At 44.5% G+C, this 20,879-nt stretch overlaps 1 protein-coding gene and 1 non-coding gene across 2 annotated transcripts; both read right to left on the reverse strand.

Annotated features, from left to right (window-relative positions):
• Window positions 1-15,269: 15,269 nt before the first annotated feature.
• Window positions 15,270-19,765, reverse strand: RPL37 (ribosomal protein L37). The gene is made up of 4 exons (XM_045020146.1): window positions 19,628-19,765; window positions 18,519-18,654; window positions 17,760-17,844; window positions 15,270-15,384 (listed from the first exon to the last, which is right to left on the reverse strand). Exons 1-4 carry the CDS (start codon window positions 19,628-19,630, stop codon window positions 15,315-15,317), a joined length of 294 nt encoding a protein of 97 aa, XP_044876081.1. The 5' UTR covers window positions 19,631-19,765; the 3' UTR covers window positions 15,270-15,314.
• Window positions 15,496-15,576, reverse strand: LOC123373471. The gene has a single exon (XR_006580751.1). It is a non-coding gene; the product is annotated as a small nucleolar RNA SNORD72 (small nucleolar RNA).
• Window positions 19,766-20,879: the final 1,114 nt, after the last annotated feature.

The following is a 20,879-nucleotide window of genomic DNA, read 5'->3' on the forward strand; positions in this document are numbered from 1 at the left end:
ATTTGACCTTATGAAGTCGAATTTGTGTATCCACAGTAAATACACTAATTCGAATTTCTGAGTCCACAGTAACGGGGCTGGCGTCGACTTTGGAAGCGGTGCACTGTGGGAAGCTATCCCACAGTTCCCGCAGTCCCCGCTGCCCATTGGAATGCTGGGTAGAGCCCCCAATGCCTGCTGGGGGGAGAAATGTGTCGAGGGTGGTTTTGGGTAACTGTCATCATTGAACCGTCAATCACGCCCTCCCTCCCTCCCTGAAAGCTCCGGCGGGAAATCTGTTCGCGCCCTTCTCTTGTCAGTTACAGCGCGTACGCCACAGCACTGCGAGCATGGAGCCCGCTGCGATCATCGCTGCACTTATGGCCGTTGTCAACTCCTCGCACCTTATCGTCCACCTCTTCCACAGTCAGCTGCTGAGAAATCAGGCGAGGAGGCTCCGTCAGCGCGGTGAGGACAGGAAGTCACAGAGTGGCGCAGACCTCTCACAAAGCAGGGTACGCCGCGCCGTGGAGATCATGGTGGCAATGGGTCAAGTTCATGGTGTGGAACGGCAATTCTGGGCCCGGGAAACAAGCACGGACTGGTGGGACCGCATAGTGCTGCAGGTCTGGGATGAATCACAGTGGCTGCGAAACTTCAGGATGCGTAAGGGCACTTTCCTTGAACTCTGTGACTTGCTGTCCCCTGCCCTGAAGCGCCAGGACACCCGGATGCGAGCAGCCCTGAGTGTGCAGAAGCGAGTGGCCATAGCCCTCTGGAAACTTGCAATGCCAGACAGCTACCGGTCAGTAGCGAACCACTTTGGCGTCGGCAAATCTACCGTGGGGGTTGCTGTGATTGAAGTAGCCCACGCAATCGTTGAGCAACTTCTCTCAAAGGTAGTGACTCTGGGAAACGTCCAGGACATCATAGATGGCTTCGCCGCGATGGGATTCCCAAACTGCGGTGGGGCTATAGATGGGACTCACATCCCTATCCTGGCACCAGCCCACCAGGCCAGCGAGTACATTAACCGAAAGGGCTACTTTTCTATGGTGCTGCAAGCACTGGTAGACCATAGGGGACGTTTTACCAACATCTTCATTGGGTGGGCGGGCAAGGTTCATGATGCGCGTGTGTTCAGGAACTCTGGTCTGTTTAGACGCCTCCAGGCAGGTACTTTCTTCCCGGACTACAAAGTAACGGTTGGGGATGTGCAGATGCCTACAGTGATCCTCGGGGACCCAGCCTACCCGCTAATGCCCTGGCTCATGAAGCCCTATACAGGCGCCTTGGACAGAGAGAAGGAACTCTTCAACTACCGGCTGAGCAAGTGCAGAATGGTGGTGGAGTGTGCTTTCGGACATCTCAAGGGGAGATGGCGGAGCTTACTGACTCGCTCGGACATCAGCGAAAAGAATATCCCCGTAGTTATTGCTGCTTGCTGTGTGCTCCACAATCTCTGTGAGAGCAAGGGCGAGACCTTTTTGTCCGGATGGGAGGTTGAGGCAAATCGCCTGGCTGCAGTTTACGCTCAGCCAGACACCCGTGCCGAGAGAATATCCCAGCGGGAAGCACTGTGTATCCGGGAGGCTTTGAAAGCTAGTTTCCTCGGAGAGCAGGGTAACCTATGACTCTCCACTTGCTTTCAAGAGAAACTGACCCTGGGCCTGTGTCTGTATGTGTCGATTTCGATCTGCGGTTACATACCCTGTTCTCCAAGTTTCCCCCACTTCCAAAGCACGTTTTAAATCAAATTAATTGTTACACTCATTATTAATAAATCTTTGTTTTACTTTGCATTTCTGTGCAGTTGCTGAAACATGGACGCATACTGTGCTGGGCACGGTGTGCACTGATGTACAGACCGCTTGTTCCAAAGAGGAATGACATCCTCCTGCTCCTACATAGGTCTCTGGGGTGGGGGACGGTTGCAAGTGGTTGTGCATCAAGGGGAGGGATTGCAGGAAGGGGTGGGTTTGCAGGAAGGGGCGAGTGGTGCCTTCTTTGGATAGGGGTTTGGATGACGGCAGTGGGCTGCGGGTTTGGGCGTAGGAAGGGGTGAGGGGTGTGGGGGAAGGGTGAGTATCTGTCCGTGGATGAGGGCTCTTGCTGGGGCTCAGGGCAGCGGAGAGGCTCGTTGCTACGGTGGAAGTGCATGGTAAGGGCAGCGTGCCTTAACATTAAGGGGGTGGCAGGCGCTAGGACCCTGGACAAGCATACACATCACAGAATGACACGGGGCAGCATACACCACACAGAGTGACCCTGGTGCCTACTGACTGCAGTGTGTGTGTGCCCTGCAGTTGATCATGCCCCCAAGTCTGTACCCTGGTAATGTAGGCTATATCGTGCAATTATAAATCCCCCCCCCCATACACAAAAAAATCCTCTGACACGAAAGACGTGACCGAAACAGTGAATAACAGCAAACAGCTTTTAATAATCTAATACACAGTGGGGGGATGAAACTTGGATTTGGGACTGGGTGAGCCTGTAAGGGAAGCACTTCTACAAATGTATAGCGTGAGAGGTGTGTAGTACATTAGCGCTATGCAGTGGTGCAGTGACAGTTCTCACGGCCCCTACCACCCCTCCGTCTTGTACTTTTGGGTGAGGGGGGGGCAGGACTTCTTGGCGGGGGAGGGCGGTTGCAGATACACTGCAGGGGGGCTCTGTCCTCCTGCCTGCGGTCCTGCAGAACATCAACAAGGCGCCGGAGCGTGTCCGTTTGCTCCCTCATTAGCCCAAGCAGCGTTTGAGTCGCCTGCTGGTCTTCCTGCTGCCACCTATCCTCCCGTTCGATGTGTGTGCGATGCTGTTGACATAGGGTCTCCCTCCACTGTGTCTGCTCTGCCGCCTCGGCTCTGGAGCAGGCCATCAGTTCCGCGAACATCTCGTCCCGAGTCTTTTTCTTTCGCCACCTAATCTGCGCCAGCCTCTGCGAGGGGGATGCCGGGGCAGTCCGGGAAAGAGCAGAAGCTGTGTGATGGGAAAAGTAACTGATTTCCTTGAACAGATACATGTTTGCGAACAGTGAACACAGTCTAGTCAGTTTCTCTGAACAAGACCATACAGGGCAACAAGTCTCACGAGATCTCGGGCCAAGTTCGAGATTTCGGAATACTCTCTCATTGGCTGCGGCATTGCACAGGAGAGCGGACAAGTGGGGAGAGACAGCTGAATCCGTCTAGCAGACAGTCCTGGTAAGCCTTACAGTACATTCTGCTTATCAGTTAATGGATAGCTGTGCCCTCCCGCTAAAGGCAATCTGGAAATCATATACTCTGACCCTTTTCCAGCCACTCCCGCCAGTGCACGGGAAAGATCAATGTATGCTTTTCCTATGTGGCCTACAACACGTGGCTGTTAAGCGAGGGTCATTGTTATGCAAAGTAAAAGTCAACCATTCACAACAGTAACAATACACTAATTGCCCTAATTAGATGCAGCATTTCATTAACGAGATCACCCTGATGCGGGTCCCTCAGAGTCACAAAGAGCGGATGCTAAGGGAAGCCCTGCAGAGACCAGGACCATATGCGGCCATGCTTGTGGAGGCGATGATTCCCATCTACATAAGGATGTCCTGGCGCGGAAGAGTGTGCTTCCACGGAGCACCCAACAAGGCACCTCTCCCCAGGAACCTCCTGCGGAGGCTTTTCGAGGACCTAAATGAGACCTTTCTTGAATTGTCCCTGGAGGATTATTGTTCAATCCCTATATGTGTGGACCTACTTTTCATATAGTTTTTCATTGAAAATTTTATATATAGTATTTCTATTTTTTTATACCTGTTTTATAAAAAATAAATGTTTACATGTTTCTAGCACTTACCGCCTGATCCTTCCCCTGATTCAGAGTCCGGGTTAACGGCCGGGGAGGGTTGGTAGGGGATCTCTGTGAGGGTGATGAAGAGATCCTGGCTGTCAGGGAAAGCGGTTTTGTGTTCTCTGTCGCCTGCGCCGTCCTCCACAGACCCTTCCTCATCTTCCCCACCGGCGAACATCGAGGAGGAACTGTCCAGGTTCACTATGCCATCCACTGAGTCCACGGTCACTGGTGGGGCAGTGGTGGCAGACCCACCTAGAATGGCATGCAGTGCCTCGTAGAAGCGGCATGTCTGGGGCTGGGCTCCGGAGCGTCCGTTTGCCGCTCTGACTTTTTGGTAGCCTTGTCTCAGGTCCTTGATTTTCACGCGGCACTGCATTGCATCCCGGCTGTATCCTTTCTCTATCATTGCTTTGGAGACCTTCTCGAAGGTCTTTGCATTCCGCTTGCTGGAGCGCAGCTCCGACAGCACAGACTCCTCGCCCCACACACCGATCAGATCCAGGACTTCCCGGTCTGTCCATGCTGGGGACCTCTTTCTATTCTTGGATTGGCCAGACTCCTCTGCTGGAGAGCTCTGCATCGTTGCAGGTGCTGCGGAGCTCGCCCCGATGTCCAGCCAGGACGTCAGATTCAAAGTGCCCAGACAGGAAAATGAATTCAAATTTTCCCGGGTCATTTCCTGTGTGGCTGGTCAGAGAATCCAAGCTCGGACTGCTGTCCAGAGCGTCAACAGAGTGGTGCACTGTGGGATAGCTCCCGGAGCTACTAAGTTCGATTTGCATCCACACCTAGCCTAATTCGAGCTAGCCATGTCGAATTTAGCATTACTCCACCTGTCGGGGTGGAGTACCAAATTCAAACTAAAGAGCCCTCTAGTTCAAATTAAATGGCTTCCTGGTGTGGACGGTTGAGCGGTTAGTTCGAATTAACGCTGCTAAGTTCGAATTAAAGTCCTAGTGTAGACCAGGCCTTAGTCACATGCTTCCACCGTTCACTTTCCTCACCCAGCAGTCTCCCCTCAGAGTTCTTTGGACCCTGCTTCCATCTGCAAGTCTGAGCTTTTCCCTTCGGCCTCATCATGTCTTTGCTCCATCATCCGCTCGAACCCCCTTCTAAACTCGACCAGCATTTCCACCTGCATCTCCAATCCTCGGATCTTTTCTTCCTTCAGCTCTATCAGGTAGCACTTCTTGCAGACAAAACTCTTTTCAGGTACTCCCTCCAGGATCATGCAGCTTCCACATCCAGTCACCTTTATTGTGACTTCCACTGCTTGGGTCACTACAACTGCTGCCTCTGTATCTGTCATAGGCTTCCCACCTAAATCATGTAAATCTTCTCCTCCAACAGAAGTCCCACTCAAACTCCCCTGTTTACAGCTCTGTTTGCTGGCTCCTGTGCCGCTGCAGCTGTCTATGGTTTTTAGTCTTCAAATTTCAAACATTAAATCAGCACTTTAATATTTATCTGACACTTGATTGTATCCTTAGCCCTGTCTTTGTAAAATTGTGATGGGATCACAACTAGAAACTTGTCTAATCTGGGGATTTTTTTTTAAAAGCCCCCTTTAGATGAACAAGCCCAACTAGAAACTCTAAGCCACAGGAGAGAGAAACAGTGGCTACTGAAAATAAGAATTACACTTGTGTGAAACTGACAGCAGAATTTGACTCAAAATGCATAACATGTTAACCAGTCACCTGTATATTTTTAAATTAAACAGGAATTTGGAGTAAATTTAATAAAGCAGTTGCTAACATCTACAGCAACTGACCTCTTGAAGTCAAAATGAAACCTTAGAAGGCACTAATTCCTGTTTACAGGAAATACAGGCAGTGTGTAATAAAAGCTAATGTGAAGAAAGTATTGGATAGAGTAACTGAAGACAAATCCTAATTTTATTTTCTAATATGTCTATATTTTTGTGGCCAGCCTTAGTTAGAATAATAATAAATTGCGATGCTATTGTTTCAGACTATAAAGTGGCTGCTAGCTGAGATCAGGAATATATTTTTCTCCTCTGATATTGTACAGTAGACAAAGTGCATTTTTGTTTGTTTGTTTGTTTAACCTTCCTGTGACTCATCCGGTATGCTACTCAGAGGGTCATTGGTCTCATAGCATGGAGGCTGTTATGGACTATCCACATCTGAACTGATCTTAAGTACCTTCAGCATGTTTACACTATGTTTATATTTCTTACACATTTAGGATTATTTCTATGTTAGAATAACTAATCTCCTTTAGTTGCCTTTGTTTCACATGAAAAATAACTCTGCTGAGCAGTGAACGCTACACAGTGACCTTTTCACTACTTTCCCCTTCTTGGGCCCAGTGGACAACTTGCTTTCTGTCATAACAGGTCCACTTCATTCTGATCCAGTTTGTTTCATGAAGACTTGCCACTTCTCCCAACAGCCCCCCACCGCCCTTTACATTTTAAATGTAAGTTTTGAATAATTTTCCCTGTGGAATCATTTTCCTCTTTCAAGCTTCCGTCCCATTAGGATTTGTTTTAAAGTGGTACCTCTTCATACAAGAAGGAAAGATGGCTTCGTGGGTCAGGGCACTAACCTGGTACTCTGAAGCTGTTGCTTCAAATCCCAGTTCTAGCATGGCCTTCTTGTGTGACCTTTAGCCTCTGTTCCCGCTCTGTAAATTGGAGATACTTCTCATATGGTGAAGATAAACACATTAGTGATTCTGAGGTACTCAGTAACTATGGTGATAGGGGACCATATAACTAGATACAGTATCCTGGGCCATGGGTGAAACAGCTCATCAACCCCATTCATAAGGAATATAGTCTGATACTATGGCAGTAACTACACCAGGTTTAACAACCAGGATGGGGAATGCACAGGCATTTGCAAAGTGCAGGCATGTAATTTTTGCACATGTAAAAGCTGAGGCCAAGTAGATGTCTACCTGAAATTTTATTCCAAAATTTTATCAGAAACAACTCTGATCTTTTCCTCCTCTCTAAATATATAATACATTTAAAATAATTATTAATGACTCCATTTATCAAGGAACAGCTGAAGATTATTTACTTTATAATTAATTTTGCATGATATCTATAAACTTATGAATAATTAATGTCAGGTGCCCAATTTCTTTACAAATTCTAATTAAACTTCTAATTAATTGACATAAACGTCCTTTAACAGTCAAAACTTAGAACAAATAAATGGAACAGAGAACAGCATGTTCTGTGGCATTTAAGACTTGATCCTGAAACACTCTTACTTAGGGATCTGAATTAAATTATTAAAGGGTTGGAAAAATATCGCTAGCGATAGACTCAAGAGCCCAGATCCTCACAGGTATTTAGGCTCCTGTCTTCCATTGCAATTAATTGAAGTAGGAGCCTAAATACCTTTGAAGATGTAGGCCAAGAAGCTCAGTCTATTTAGCTTAACAAACAGCAGAATAAAGGCTGATGGGATCAGTATATAAATACCTATATGGGGAACAAAAAATTCATAATGGGATCTTCAATCTAGTAGACAAAGGTATAACAAGACTTAGTGGCTGGAAAACTGAAGCTAGACAAATGTCAATGGAAATAAGGCACAAATTTTTAACATCAAAGATAATTAACAATAGGAACAACTTACCAAGGGGTGTGGTGGATTCTCCATCATGGACAATCTTTAAATCAGACTGGATGTGTAAAAGGTATGCTCTAGTTCAAACAAATTAATTCACCGAAGTCCTATGGCCTGTGTTATACAGCTCAGACTAGATGATTACAATGGTCCCTTTTGGCTTTATAATCTATGAACTATTAGTTTCAGCAGAATCTGGAGGGTCTTCAGCACAGCATTGAATTGAGCTCTATTAAAGTAAATATGGGAATTCCTAATTTGCTTTGAAGAAAAATCTAAGTGGACCAGATCATGCACCTATAAAATCCACAGCTGGAATGTTGGGGGAGGGATAGGCTATTTTAATGGCAGTCTTTTGTGAAGATTGTGGAAAGTGAGCAGCCCAGTGTTGGGTGGGATGTACATTGTCCACTAGCTCCACTGACATTTTCCAGAAAGGTAATACATTTTAGGGATGAATTGCCTTTCTTAAGCCACTTGCTGGGGTAGGAGTCAGTCCTATGGATAGCAATTGCAAGTAGTGGGGACAGTGATTAATTTGTAATGAAAGAGGTGCCAGGGCTCAAGCAGTTTTTTTACTTTGATAACTAATGTGACAAGCCCAGAGGTGCCAAGGCTACGAACTGCCAAGACTAGGGATGCTGGGGCTCAGCCCTGGCAAAAATTAAGCACTGAGTAGCCAGGAGAACAAAGTCATGGAATGTGAATCCCATAGTCTCTCATGGACCAATTCCAGGGGGGTTGTAAACAGGCCCTGCTACTCACTTTGCAGAAAAGCAATGACTAAGAAGAAAATCCTCCTGGACATTTCCTCCCTTCACACTCTGCTATGGGAGGGGGTGATCTGATCTAGCGTATCCCTTAGGTCAGGTCAAGCAATAGAACATAAGTTGAAGAGCAGGCTAAGGCTGTCGTAACTCTCAGTTTTCTGAGACATAAATCTATAGTATGTGCTTCAAGACATTTTTGGATGCTTTCTTGCTGTTATTGCAGAAAACGTTGTTAGTCTGTTTGTATGACATAATACAGTGAAGGAAAGGCAAGCTTCTCCCATGCAATCAAACATCTCACTATGAAAGAAAGGTGCAGTGATAGGGATTTGGAAGACGGGGGGAAAGCACAAAGGGGAAGATATTTACCGTCTTCCCCCCCTAAAAGGTGTGTTCAGTGTCATTGGCTTACTATCTTAAGCCACACATCTTTTACAGTTACTGGAGACTTGTACAAAGCCTCATGCAGCACACTAACATTTCTCTCTCCCATTCTCCTTTGTCTTAGATGCCTGAAGAATGGTCTTTTGGGGGAAACTTTGCACAAGGTGCAATAACTAGAAGCCTACAAAACCACTGAAATTTAGTTGAGGGATGAGTAAGGCTATGATTTAGGCATGAGTATTTTTAGTAAAAGTCATGGACAGGTCACGGGCCATAAATTTTGTTTATGGCCCGTGACCTGTCCATAACTTTTACTAAAAATATCCATGACTAAATCTTTGCGGGGAGGGGCTGCTGCAGAAGTCACAGAGCCCTAGGGATGAGTTAGGGTAATCTCCTAGCTTTCCTTCACATCAGGATAGTTGGCACTTGTTCCATTAATACGTCCCTTGAGAAACTGCCAGCTCTTCTGAACTTCTTTATCTCTTAGATTGTTTTTGCAGGAGGCCTTACCTAGCAGTTTTCTGAGTACGTTAAAGTCTTTTTTTTTTTGTTTTAGCTCCATTGTCCGTATTCTGATGCACTCACTCATTCCTTTCATGATCACTTTCACCCAAATTGCATTCCACCTTCAGATACACAACTAATTCCTCCCTGTTGGTCAGAATCAAGTCTAAAATGGCCATCCTCCTGGTTACTTCCTCCACTTTCTGAAACAAAAAAGGTTTCCCCAATGCATTCCAAGAACTTATTGTAAATGTTGTTCTGACAGACTGTGGTGGGTTGGACCCCCCTTCTGGGATGGCACCTGATGTACTGGGATTTCACTGAGCCTCCCCTGCTCAATCAGCCTCGGCTCCCTCGCCCTGCTTTGGCATATTAGGCTCTCCCACCTCTTTGCATCACACAGGTAGGGCAAAGTGCCGTTCTGGGAGATAAAACCCAAAATAGAAAAATCTGCACAGCACAAGCTCATAAAAATCCACCCTCTTCCTCAAGGTGAAGAGAGTTATGCACTTCTTGCCCCTGCCCCAGTTAGAAATTACATAATCTTATTTATACTATAATCCCAGTTTAACTACAAAAGGTGAATTGTAAGTGAATATAAGAGATAACAGAACAAAGCAGACTACTGACCCAATAAAACAAAAATATGCAAGCTAAGAAACAGGTTACAAAATGTACATTCTCACCCTAGATATTATTTTAGGCAGGTTGCAAAGTTTCCTTTTCTGACTGGACCCCTGTCTCAGTCTGGACTTCCCCCTTGACTTCCCTTCAGGTGGCTTTAGTAGTCTTTCTTCTTAGGCAGACAGGTCCTGGAGAGGAGGTTTCTCGTTTACCTTCCTCCCCACCGTTAAATAGGATTTACATAAGGCAGGAATCCTTTGTTTCCCAAATTTGAGCTCCCTCCCCCTTCCTTTTCAAGTTACAAGCAGTCCCAGGTAATGTTTAGAGTCAGGTGGTCTTGTCACCTAATACTATAGTATTACAGTGTCCATGAGTCAGTGGCAGTATGGAGCATCCGCAGGAAGGCCAAGCCTTTTCACAGTCCATTGTCCTCGCTGATGGGCCACTAGCCATGTCTGGCTTTTCCATTGTTGTACCTAAAGTGTTAGTAGTGGGCGTCACCCAAAGTATATAGTTGAAATACAGATACATAGCTAATATTCCTAACTTCAGATACAGAAATGATACAGACATACAAATTGGATAATCACATTCAGTAAATTATAACCTTTCCAATGATATCTTGCATAAAGTACATCTCAGTTATGTCATTTACATCAAGCATATTTTCATAAAAAATATGGAGTGAAACATCACAGTTGTGTTTTGCCTTTTACTTTTCTAACAAATGTCAGAGTAGCTGAAGTCCCCAATTATTACCAGGCCTCGTGTTTTGGATATTATTTGTTCTAGAAATGTCTCATCCACTTCCAGTTCTTCCTGTTCTTTCCTCATATTATGTATGGACATCTGAAATGATTTCCCTCTTGTTGCTCCTATAACACTATTGTAATTTTTCTTATTTACACCCTCCCCCCCAGACTTCTGGTAAGGTCACTTATGCTTACCTGTGGGATTTTGTCACCTGCCCTCTTTGAACCTTGTTTACAGCCCTCCTCCCTAGGTTGGTGAGTCAGTGCGTCAAGATGCTCTTCCCCTTCTTGTCCCAACAGACCTCCTTTCTGAAACAGTATCCCATGGTGGACTAAGCCAAAATCCTCCCATCGACATCATCCGTGCAGCCATTCATTCATCCTCAGGATGTGCATGTCCCTGCCTGGGCCCTTACCCTGAGAGTGGGAGCACGGACAAGAACACAACCTGCGCCCCTGAATCCTTTACCCTCACGCTCCGCGAGCCCTGTAGTCACTGTTGATGGTCAGACCTGACAGTATCATGAGTGCCTCCATGGATAAGCAGCAATGAAGTAACTGTCAGAGGGACAGATGATCCTCAGCACCCTTTCCGTAGCTTCTCAGATGTGGGCTTCTGGCAGGCAGCACATCTCCTGGGACATCATGTCAGGTCACCACATGGATGCCTCCATCCCCCTATCTTACTTTAAATGCTGTGAAATTCTCTAAGAGACTTTGGACAAAAAAGTAACCTGCACACAAACAAGAAAACAAAACAGCCTCCACCTACTTTGGTCTACTAAGTTTCAACAAAACTTGAGAGAAAGGTGTGAGTAACAGTAGGGGGAAAATTAGCATGGGGAAATAGTTTTTCGTTTGTGTAATGACTCATCCACTCCCAGTCTTTATTTAAGCCTAATTTAATAGTGTCAATTTTGCAAATTAATTCCAGTTCTGCAGTTTCTCGGAGTTTGTTTTTGAAGTTTTTTTGTTGAATAATTGCGACTTTTAGGTCTGTAATTGAGTGACCAGGGAGAGGGGTAGGGTGTGTGTGGTGTGTGTGTCTTCCTACTGTATTTTTCACTCCATGCATCTGATGAAGCGGGTTTTAGCCCACGAAATCTTATACTCAAATAAAATTGTTAGTCTCTAAGGTGCCACAAGGACTCCTCATTCTTTTTGCTGATACAGACTAACATGACTACCACTCTGCCATGCCTGTCACCATTGATAGGATAGTTATCAATAAATAGGTATTTATTTAAAAGTTGTTTTTTTTTTTTTAGAATATGGACAAGCTTAAGTGTATTGGAAAGCTTCAGAATGTTTAAAAAACTGTAAACTTTAGTTTTTATTTATTCACACCTACCCTTCAAGAAAAATGGTTCTCAAATCCAAGTGTGATTTTAACATTAAATAGTTCACCAGTAATTATCACTATTTTATGGCATTTCTTACAATAATAAAACATCAGTTCTTTAGCAGATTACAGCAAAGAACCTGGAAAAAATGATGATATTCAGTCTTCAGTCCACAAATTCAACAACGTTCAACTGATATTGACCAACAGCTCCAACAACTGTGCCTGTATGACTTGTTTCTATTGTTACCTGAAATTGGGCCAGCTAGTAAGCTTAAGGATGACTAATGACCCACCAGAGTTTGGCAGAAAGCAGCACATTTATTATATTGATAGCTAAGCTCAAAAGAAGGTGTGTGTGTGTGTGGGGGGGGGGGGCGTCACGCTCTCACTCGCATACTCACGGTCCCAGGACAGACACGGCACTGGAGATGTCAGGATCCTTCAAGGTAAGTGTCCCACAGCACAGCGATGGAGGGTGTGATGAAGGTAAGTCTTCCCGAGGCCTGATGGAATGCAATGTGGCAAACCACTGGCCAGGTGGTCTGGGCGAAGGGCCTTCATGGGAGGTACAAGCTTATGAGTGCACTCCTGAGCACATGGCCCCTTCCCCTTTTAAGGATCTGCTCCTCATGGCCTGGGACTAGAGATGACTTGGCTGCATCTGGCTGGTCACACTCCACCTCGGGTGTGTGAGTGCTGCCTAATTAGAGTCCCAGACACCTTGTCTACCTGGAAGCTCTTCTGATCTTCCAGCTGTTCAACCAGCTCATTCATTCCACAAGCATTCCAGGAGGGAGGGGGAAAGCCACTTCACAGGTATTCCAAGAGGGAGAGAAGATTAAGGGGAGGGAAGTGAAACAGACCTTTTGAGCATACAGGTTATACATAGCATAGTCATACAAATCACTGCTGCTCTAACATCCATCATTTATGAAATTCCCTTGAATAAAATTTAAAAGTGTAATTGAACATGTTTGCACAATTTTCACTTGTTCAAGAAATCAACAGCTTATTATACTGCTGTACTGTATAAAAATCCTTTTTCATTCCTCTTTCAGCATTGTACACATTATCGATTTTCTGCTCCAACACTTCTATTTGATCATGACATAAACTGACCTTTTTCTGACAGATAGTACAGACCAATATATTTCACATCAGGGAAGCTGACAAACAGCAGTAGCAAAGGGCTAGGCATTTTTCTTTACAACAGCATATTGGATTTTTTAGTCAGTAGATCTGATTGCTCACAAAATAAAAATTCCTAGGTCAGTTGTGTCCTTGAAAAAAATCAGAGATTAACTTTTTTTTTGCCACATAGAAAAAGAATTTGCATACTGTTGAAGGAAAGACCTAGCAGGTCACATCTACTATTGCTAGGCGCGTTAGGACAGAAGCTTTCCCTATGCTTCAAGGGCTGGGGATGCTCACATTCAAGGATGATGGAGAAGTGGGATATGCCAAAACATTCAATAGTAGGAAGCTCTCCTAACCAGCCTACCTTCTTTTAATTTCATCCCCATTGCTCAGTTACACTTCTGCCATGATGGTGTCCATGTACTACAGATGCATCTCATTACACATATGAAGCATAGGCATTTTTTAGCCAAACTATACATACTTACAGGACTAACGTAAGAAACCACCACCGCAGCACTTTATGTAGTTGAATTAATGCTTCTGAAATTAAAATAAGTTGAGTCTTAAAATGTCTCCTTTAACAAAAGTGATAATATCAAAACAATTGATGGATAGAGTGGGTTTCTGCTATCATAACAGGATCAGCTGAGGGAAGGAGAGTAGGGCAGTAATAATTTTTCCTAGTTTAGAAATGGCCCAAGTAGTTCTACAATTACATAGTTTGGATACATCTGCTGTACTCCCTCCCCAGTCTTTCTTTGCTTGTGCTCTACCATATACTAGGCTGGAGATGGGTATATGGTAGACATTTACCACGACAGTAATCATTCTACAGTTCCAAGCCAGGTCTAGATTATGGAAGCAAAGACATGACTAACATCCTTTTAAAATATTAGAGTATAAAGTTTAGTCGTAACTGACCCTTCTTTCAATAGTGTAATAAGGTGAAGTAACAGATGCTTATTGACACCCTCCACTCCTGAACTGTTACAAGGTGAAACAAAAGGAACCATAAACATCTCAGCCTGGTTTTAGGCCTACTGTGCCACGAAATGCTCAGCCTTGCTGACTTGCCTGTTCTGCCCTCCCTCACTTAAGGGGCCTCAAGTCACTGCACCCAGCCTACACTCTCACCATACAGCAGTTTTTCCAATGGCATCATCCTGAGAGAAAGAACCAGTTGTGAGTGACCAACCAAGTCTTCCAGGGCAGGCTATAGAGTATGAGAACCATCAACACTCATTCCAAGAGACTCCTAACCAGCCCTCTCCCACAACATACAGATTAATGCACAAAGCATCTGCTCATTTAACCTAAGTAACTCACATGTACAGCACATCTCTAACCCCCAGAGCACTAATCCCCTGGGGGTGGGGTGGAACCCCTCATACATGGTACCTTAATCCTAGCAACAGAATGTTACTACTGTCCTGATTTTTTTGTTGTTTTCTTTTTGGAGGAGCAGGGGAGGTGTCTATCCAGATACCCGACCCTCAATTGCAGATTAGGTCTTGTTAGTAATAAGGACTAGGCTAAAACCACTTGTTCATTAGGGACTTAAACACTATTTTTTCCATAGTTGTAAACTTCACTCAACCCAAATGATGACCCTCTGAACAAATGGGTTAGACACTTTTTGCAGACTTGTCTTTTTTAAATTGTGAAAAAAACAGTGAACAGAACATTAGTACACTAAAATACAAGATAAGACCAGACAACCCCTTTTAAAAAAAGTTTTCCCTTATATTCTGAAAGTAGGCAGTTCTAAGTCAATAAAACCTTTACAGACTGACATTAAGAATAACGTATGGCTTTAATTAGCTGATGGCTGTCATTTAAAGTACACTCCAGTGCATACAGCGACTATTGAGATGAGAATATTTATAGTTCCTTGGTAAGTGAATTGCTTTCTTTTAGACAGAATAAGGAAAAAATTGTGCATCTTATTTAGTCGTATCTAGAACTGTGCACATTTGTGTACAAATTAGTAGTTATATCAACCAAAAGCTACTAATTGATGAACATCTCCTACGGCTGTATATGTAGAAGACTTGTTATGCAAAAGGGAGTTTTGAAATTATTCAGCGTAAAAATTGTGTTGGTATAAAGAATTATATACTTTGCCCATAAAAAACTTCAGCAATTACATTATTTAGATGAACACTCTTAAAGATATAAATATGATAAAATGAGAAATCACTTAAAGGAATGTGTTTAATGAACTTCAACACAACACTTTGTCAGAATCTATTACACACACACACATATATAGATACTCTTACCGTTTCACCAAAATAAAATGTGTATAAAAAAAACCCAACAATTTTTTTCTGAATTAGATCATTTATTTTAACAAACAGATAAGTCCTTAAGATGAGCTGGATGCTGCAACAGCGGCTCTCTTGGGCTTAGGTGTTGTTCCTTCACGGAATCCATTCCTGTACGTACAAAAACAACAACAACAGGGTTACTGTCTTTTTAAAGCATTTTATATTCCAGGCTCCATAAAGTGGTATTTATTAGAAAGTTTCAGACAATGTATTTGGTTCAGCTTATCTCAGTTACAAGTCAAAATCACTATGGACCTCATATGTTCAGACATTTTTAAAGAGAAACATCATTGACAAGCTGCTCATGAACATTTCAGTGTGTCTATTTAAAATTTCACTCCTACTAGAACAGTTAAGTTATATTACCCAGAAGTTCATGTCCCAACATAATGGAAGCAATTCTGCAGTGCTTACTCAGGTAAAACTACAGTTGAAATCATTCTATTTTTCTTTTCCCAGCAAGTGATTTTTTGAAGCCAAGGGGGGTTTCCCTTTAGTAAGTACTGTAAGATTAGATGTAAGGCTACTCCAAACACAAATCCCCCAGCCTCCAATTACTAATTAAGTAAACTGAGAAAAAGTGAGAGCAGCTAGGAAAGAAACAAACAAGGCAACAGTCACTGCAAAGTTCACCAAGATAAGGCAATTAAATGCAGCTAACCAATGCCTTGGGGCCATGTCTACACTAGTGATCTTACAGCTGTGCAGCTGTAAGATCACTTGTGTAGCTGCTCTATGCCATAAAACCACCTCCATGAGCAGTGTTAGCTATGTCGTCAGGAGAAGGCATAGACAGCGTTCTGTCAGTGTAACTTATGTCTCTCGGGGGTGTTTTTTCACACCCTGAGCAACTTAAGTGGTATCATAGACATGGCCTTAGATGTATCAAGTAGCAGGTTGCAGGAAGCGGGACATTATGTGATTTATTACAACTTTTTTCTGACAGTGCTGTTGGGAAAGGACTACACGGACCAAAAGAATAAGAGCTAACGCTGACCCTAGCTATAAGTCTTTTTTGGACTTTCAAGAGCAACACTACAGACATCACTATTAAAATCAATGTTCATTTTAAAGGAAACTTCAGTTTTATTTTATACCTTCATGGAGCAGTGATGCTTTAAACTACACATGAACTCCATGTTGAAACATGAAAGGCACACCTTTAAGTGATTAATTCTCACTTTGAATGCAATTTCAACTTATCAAACATAACTATCTCAGTGCTAAAAAGATATATGTTCCCGGATTAGTATTACTGTACTGTCTATACCAAATTGCTAACTCATCAACACTGGCAATCGTGGCATTTCTTACAAAAGGAACAGGCTAACAAACATATGTTAACTATATTAATGAGCTGCTGTTATGGAAATCAAAATTAGTCAAACATTTGTTTCTCTTTTATATGATGTGATTTCCTCCACAATTTAAAACAAAATACTATCATCACACTCATATCCTAGGATTCTGCTGGTAATGCCACATGTGGACAAAAACCTCTGAAATCTTTCAAGGATCTGTTACAAGAAGTTCTGCTTCAGGAATTGGTTGAGTTGCAGGTAGTTACTATGCAATTACCACCACCCAGAAGATAAAAAAAAAAAAAGAGTACTCTTTCAAGTGGACAATGGGCCCAATCCTGTGAGATGCAGAATGCCTTCAACTCACTTTATCAGTGCCTGGCAGCATCAGCAGATCTTATAACATTATGAAGTAATCGCCTCAACAGAAACAAGTGCTGGACAAGACATACCTTCTAAAGAGGTCATTTTAGTAATGGAAGTGAAAGTCTGAAAGTCCTTTAAAGTCTGCTAGAGCACATCTAGTCCAAACATGCAGTAGTGCAAAAAGTGCAAATAAAAGTGCAAAAAAGAAAGCCAGTCATCACAAAGAGAATGTATTATCATTGCATAAAACCCCTCTAGCTACTTCTCCTCTTGTGTTCTTCACTCCACAACAATAATGGAAAACACTGGTATAATTATTTAATTAAAAATACCATTAAGTTACCACAAGTGCAGATCACGGCTTCACACTTAGAAATAATATTGCTTCCATTTCTGATTCATGTTCATGTAATCCAAACTGGATTACAATCAAAACTAACAATATTGTTAGTATGTAGCTCCCATTAACTGAGCTTTCCAAAGCGTTTAGAAACATTCATTAAACCTTTCCTGACTTAGGCAAGTTCACTTGGCATGTTAGTTGCAGATCCTACATTAGAACTCAGAACTTCCAGTCTAAACAAATGGAGAAGGCTACCAAGGAATGTTGGGTCAAATATATGAATCAAATACCTTTTACATCACAAGATGTTTACAATAAACTGAAAAAGTTAAGACTACATATGTACTGCATACATTACAAAAGAAAATGGCAATAAGTGTTCATTTAGATAATGGGTTTTTAAAAGGTATTTGAAGTCTGTGTAAGATCTCATGTTACAGTGTAACTTGCATGCTTGAAATTCAGTGTTGTACCTGAATCGACGGTAGACATTTTTCAGGTGCCTCATACGACCAGTACCAGTGGTGTTGCGTCTTTTAGCCTTGGCACTCCAGTTATCTAGAATGCAATTTAGAGATTTATTTTGTTTCACCGACACAATTAAGTGTATAAAATGAGATAGGCAAATACCATCCCTGTTTTACAGTGGGAACGAAGCAGAGCAACAGTAATACCACTAAAATACTTTAAATATGTACACATTGAACAATGATTGTTTCTACAGGATACATTGTATATATGTATAAATTTGATTTGGAGACATATAGCTATACGCAGAGCAACTTGGTGCTCATTTTCTCATAGTAATTTCTGTATGGGTATGTCTACACTACCTGCTGGATTGGTGGGTAGTGATCGATCTATCGGGGATCAATTTATCGCGTCTACTATAGACGCTAGTCTCATAGCTGAAGTTGCATATTTTAGGTCAATCCTCTCCTTCCCACCCCCCCAGTGTAGACCAGGCCTATGTAAATAAAGAAAACAGAGGGTAGTGAACAAAAAGCTCCTTGAAAACTCTAAAGCGCATTGCAAAATACCACAGAACTCCTTATACAAACAATATTTTTTCTATTAAATCACAAAAAAGCCCACTGTTTTGGCTGTGTTTATTTAGACAGACCCATCACTTTCACAAGTGACTATCCTGGTACTGTATAAACAGTTTCTTCATGAAAAACTAATTCAAAGAACAAGTTTACACAAATAATTTTTGAAGGTTCCATACTTACACTTTCTCTTGCGCTTAGCAGGGTATCCACATTTCCCACAGGTGGACTTCTGGAGATGGTATGCCTTGGATCCGCAGCGCCGGCACAAAGTGTGGGTCTTATTGCGGCGCTTACCGAATGACGATGTTCCCTTCGTCTGAAATACAATTCAGGAATTTGCATGTCAGAAAGCTGTATTAAATAAAAATACAGTTTTGGCTAGCGCTTAACCATGTACCTCAAAACAAAGTAAAGTCTTCTGAAACTCTCACTCAGACATTTTAATGAAATAACCAATGGTACACACAAATGAAGAGGTGGAAATACATCTAACATACACATCTCAGTTTTATGTACCAAATCTCACTTTCTTAAACAAGAATTACTTACATTCCTGCATATCCCACCTTTATGACAGAAAAATGAGATAGCACAACTGCTTAGAAATGTTTACAGATTCCTAATTCTGTTCTCTCTCAACCCCTCAAGTGATCTCTCATTGCGAGTAAACTGGGGGAATAGCATCACTTCACCAACAGGGCTGGCTCGTTTTGCACAAGCCAATGATATTTTTTTATATTTTCGTCAAAAAGACAACTCGGCAGGATCGTTTTGACAAGTCACAGACCTAGGCAGCCCCCCCCCTCACGTCCCGCAAGGTTTGCCTGACTCCCCTTATTAAAGCGCTACCACAACCCCCTCGGGCACCACTGAGCCCCAACGCGCAGGAGGCTTTTACCGGATCTTTACCACCCGGGCAGGTTGGCGGGTTACCCCTCAACACCGAGCTCTAGGGAGGCCGCCTCGCCAGCACGAGGCCTCGCTCCACGCAGAGCCCCGTGGTTCGGGGTCAGCGAGGGCAGATGCTCGCGGAGGGGGCCCCGGAGGCGGGAGACCCCGCGCTCTCTCAGTGGGAGCGTGTCCAGCGCCTCCAGCCCCCGAGCGCGGCAAGAGGGGGCAGGGGCCGGGCCCGCCGTGGCCTCGCAGCAGAGGCGGCCTGGAGCCCCGGCCCGCAGCTCCATCGTGACGTACGGACTGGCCGGGCCCCGGGCAGGCTCTCCGCGCCACGCAAGCCCCCGAATCCCGCTGGATGGCGGCGGATTTCCCCCCACCCCCCTCCCGGCACTCACCATCTTCCTCCGGCCGCCAGCACCAAAGAGACCCGGGCCCGCCCAGCGCTTCCGCTATATCCCGCCCGCCACTTCCGGGTGCGGCGGGGAAACCGCTCCGCCCGGCCCGGCGAGAGACGGCCGGGGAGCCTGGGCCCGAGGGCCGGGTGGCAGAGCCCGGGAGCCGGAGTGACACGGGGGAGCCGGGGACGGGAGCCGGGGTGACACGGGGGGAGCCGGGGCCCGGAGGGAGGGGACGGGAGCCGGGGTGACACGGGGGAGCCGGGGCCCGGAGGGAGGGGACGGGAGCCGGGGTGACACGGGGGAGCCGGGGCCCGGAGGGAGGGGACGGGAGCCGGGGTGACACGGGGGAGCCGGGACCCGGAGGGAGCTGGGGTGACACGGGGGAGCCGGGGCCCGGAGGGAGGGGACGGGAGCCGGGGTGACACGGGGGAGCCGGGGACGGGAGCCGGGGTGACACGGGGGAAAAGAGAGAGAAAGAGGCTCACAGCCTGGTACTGTTTGGGATTTAGCCAGTGCAAATGGAGATGAAGTCATGTGGTTTTCCCTCGGTGGCCTGGTCAGGACATCTTTCAGGATCGGGATGATGACAGTCCAGGGATCCAGGAGACCATGGGAAATCCAAACAACTCGGACAGCATGTATGTATGTTACAGCATACAAACTGGGTCTGGGCGATCCTCCTCATATAAACCTTGCTATGTATCTTTTAACCAATGTCCCTTCCCTGTTTTCTATTTTGATATCAGGAGCTTGGGAGATGCTGCAGTGGTAGTGGACAGACTGGCATGGCAACAGCCACTAAAGTAAGCACATTGGAATGTGTGCCATGTACATGTTGTTTAAAAAATAAATTTGAGTCCCCTGTAGAACCAAAAAAACCCAGTTTGCTTACATGTTTAAAAATGTTAATAAAGGTGTATTTTTTCCATATCTCTTTTGAGCCTTTAATTAGTGCTATGGGAGGTTGGGATATTGGAGGTGGCAAATGGGTAAATCTTAAGATTGACCAAGTACCATCTCAGCTGTTCTCAGCCCTGCATGCAGACAGTGAGTGAGTGAGAGTTTTGACTAGCAGCTCAGTGTTCAGAGTTGTCATAGCAGCACGAGAAGGAGCCTTGTAGGAGTGCCCAGGGACTCAATAAGTAATTATACCATTGCAGCTACAGCACAGCACTTCCAGTCCACACTAGCACTGCATTGGTGCTAGCAAAACTGGTGCACTGTTGCAAGAAATTTTGTGGCGAGGATA

Source organism: Mauremys mutica, chromosome 6 (assembly GCF_020497125.1).
Source record: "Mauremys mutica isolate MM-2020 ecotype Southern chromosome 6, ASM2049712v1, whole genome shotgun sequence".
Taxonomy (NCBI): Eukaryota; Metazoa; Chordata; order Testudines; family Geoemydidae; genus Mauremys; species Mauremys mutica.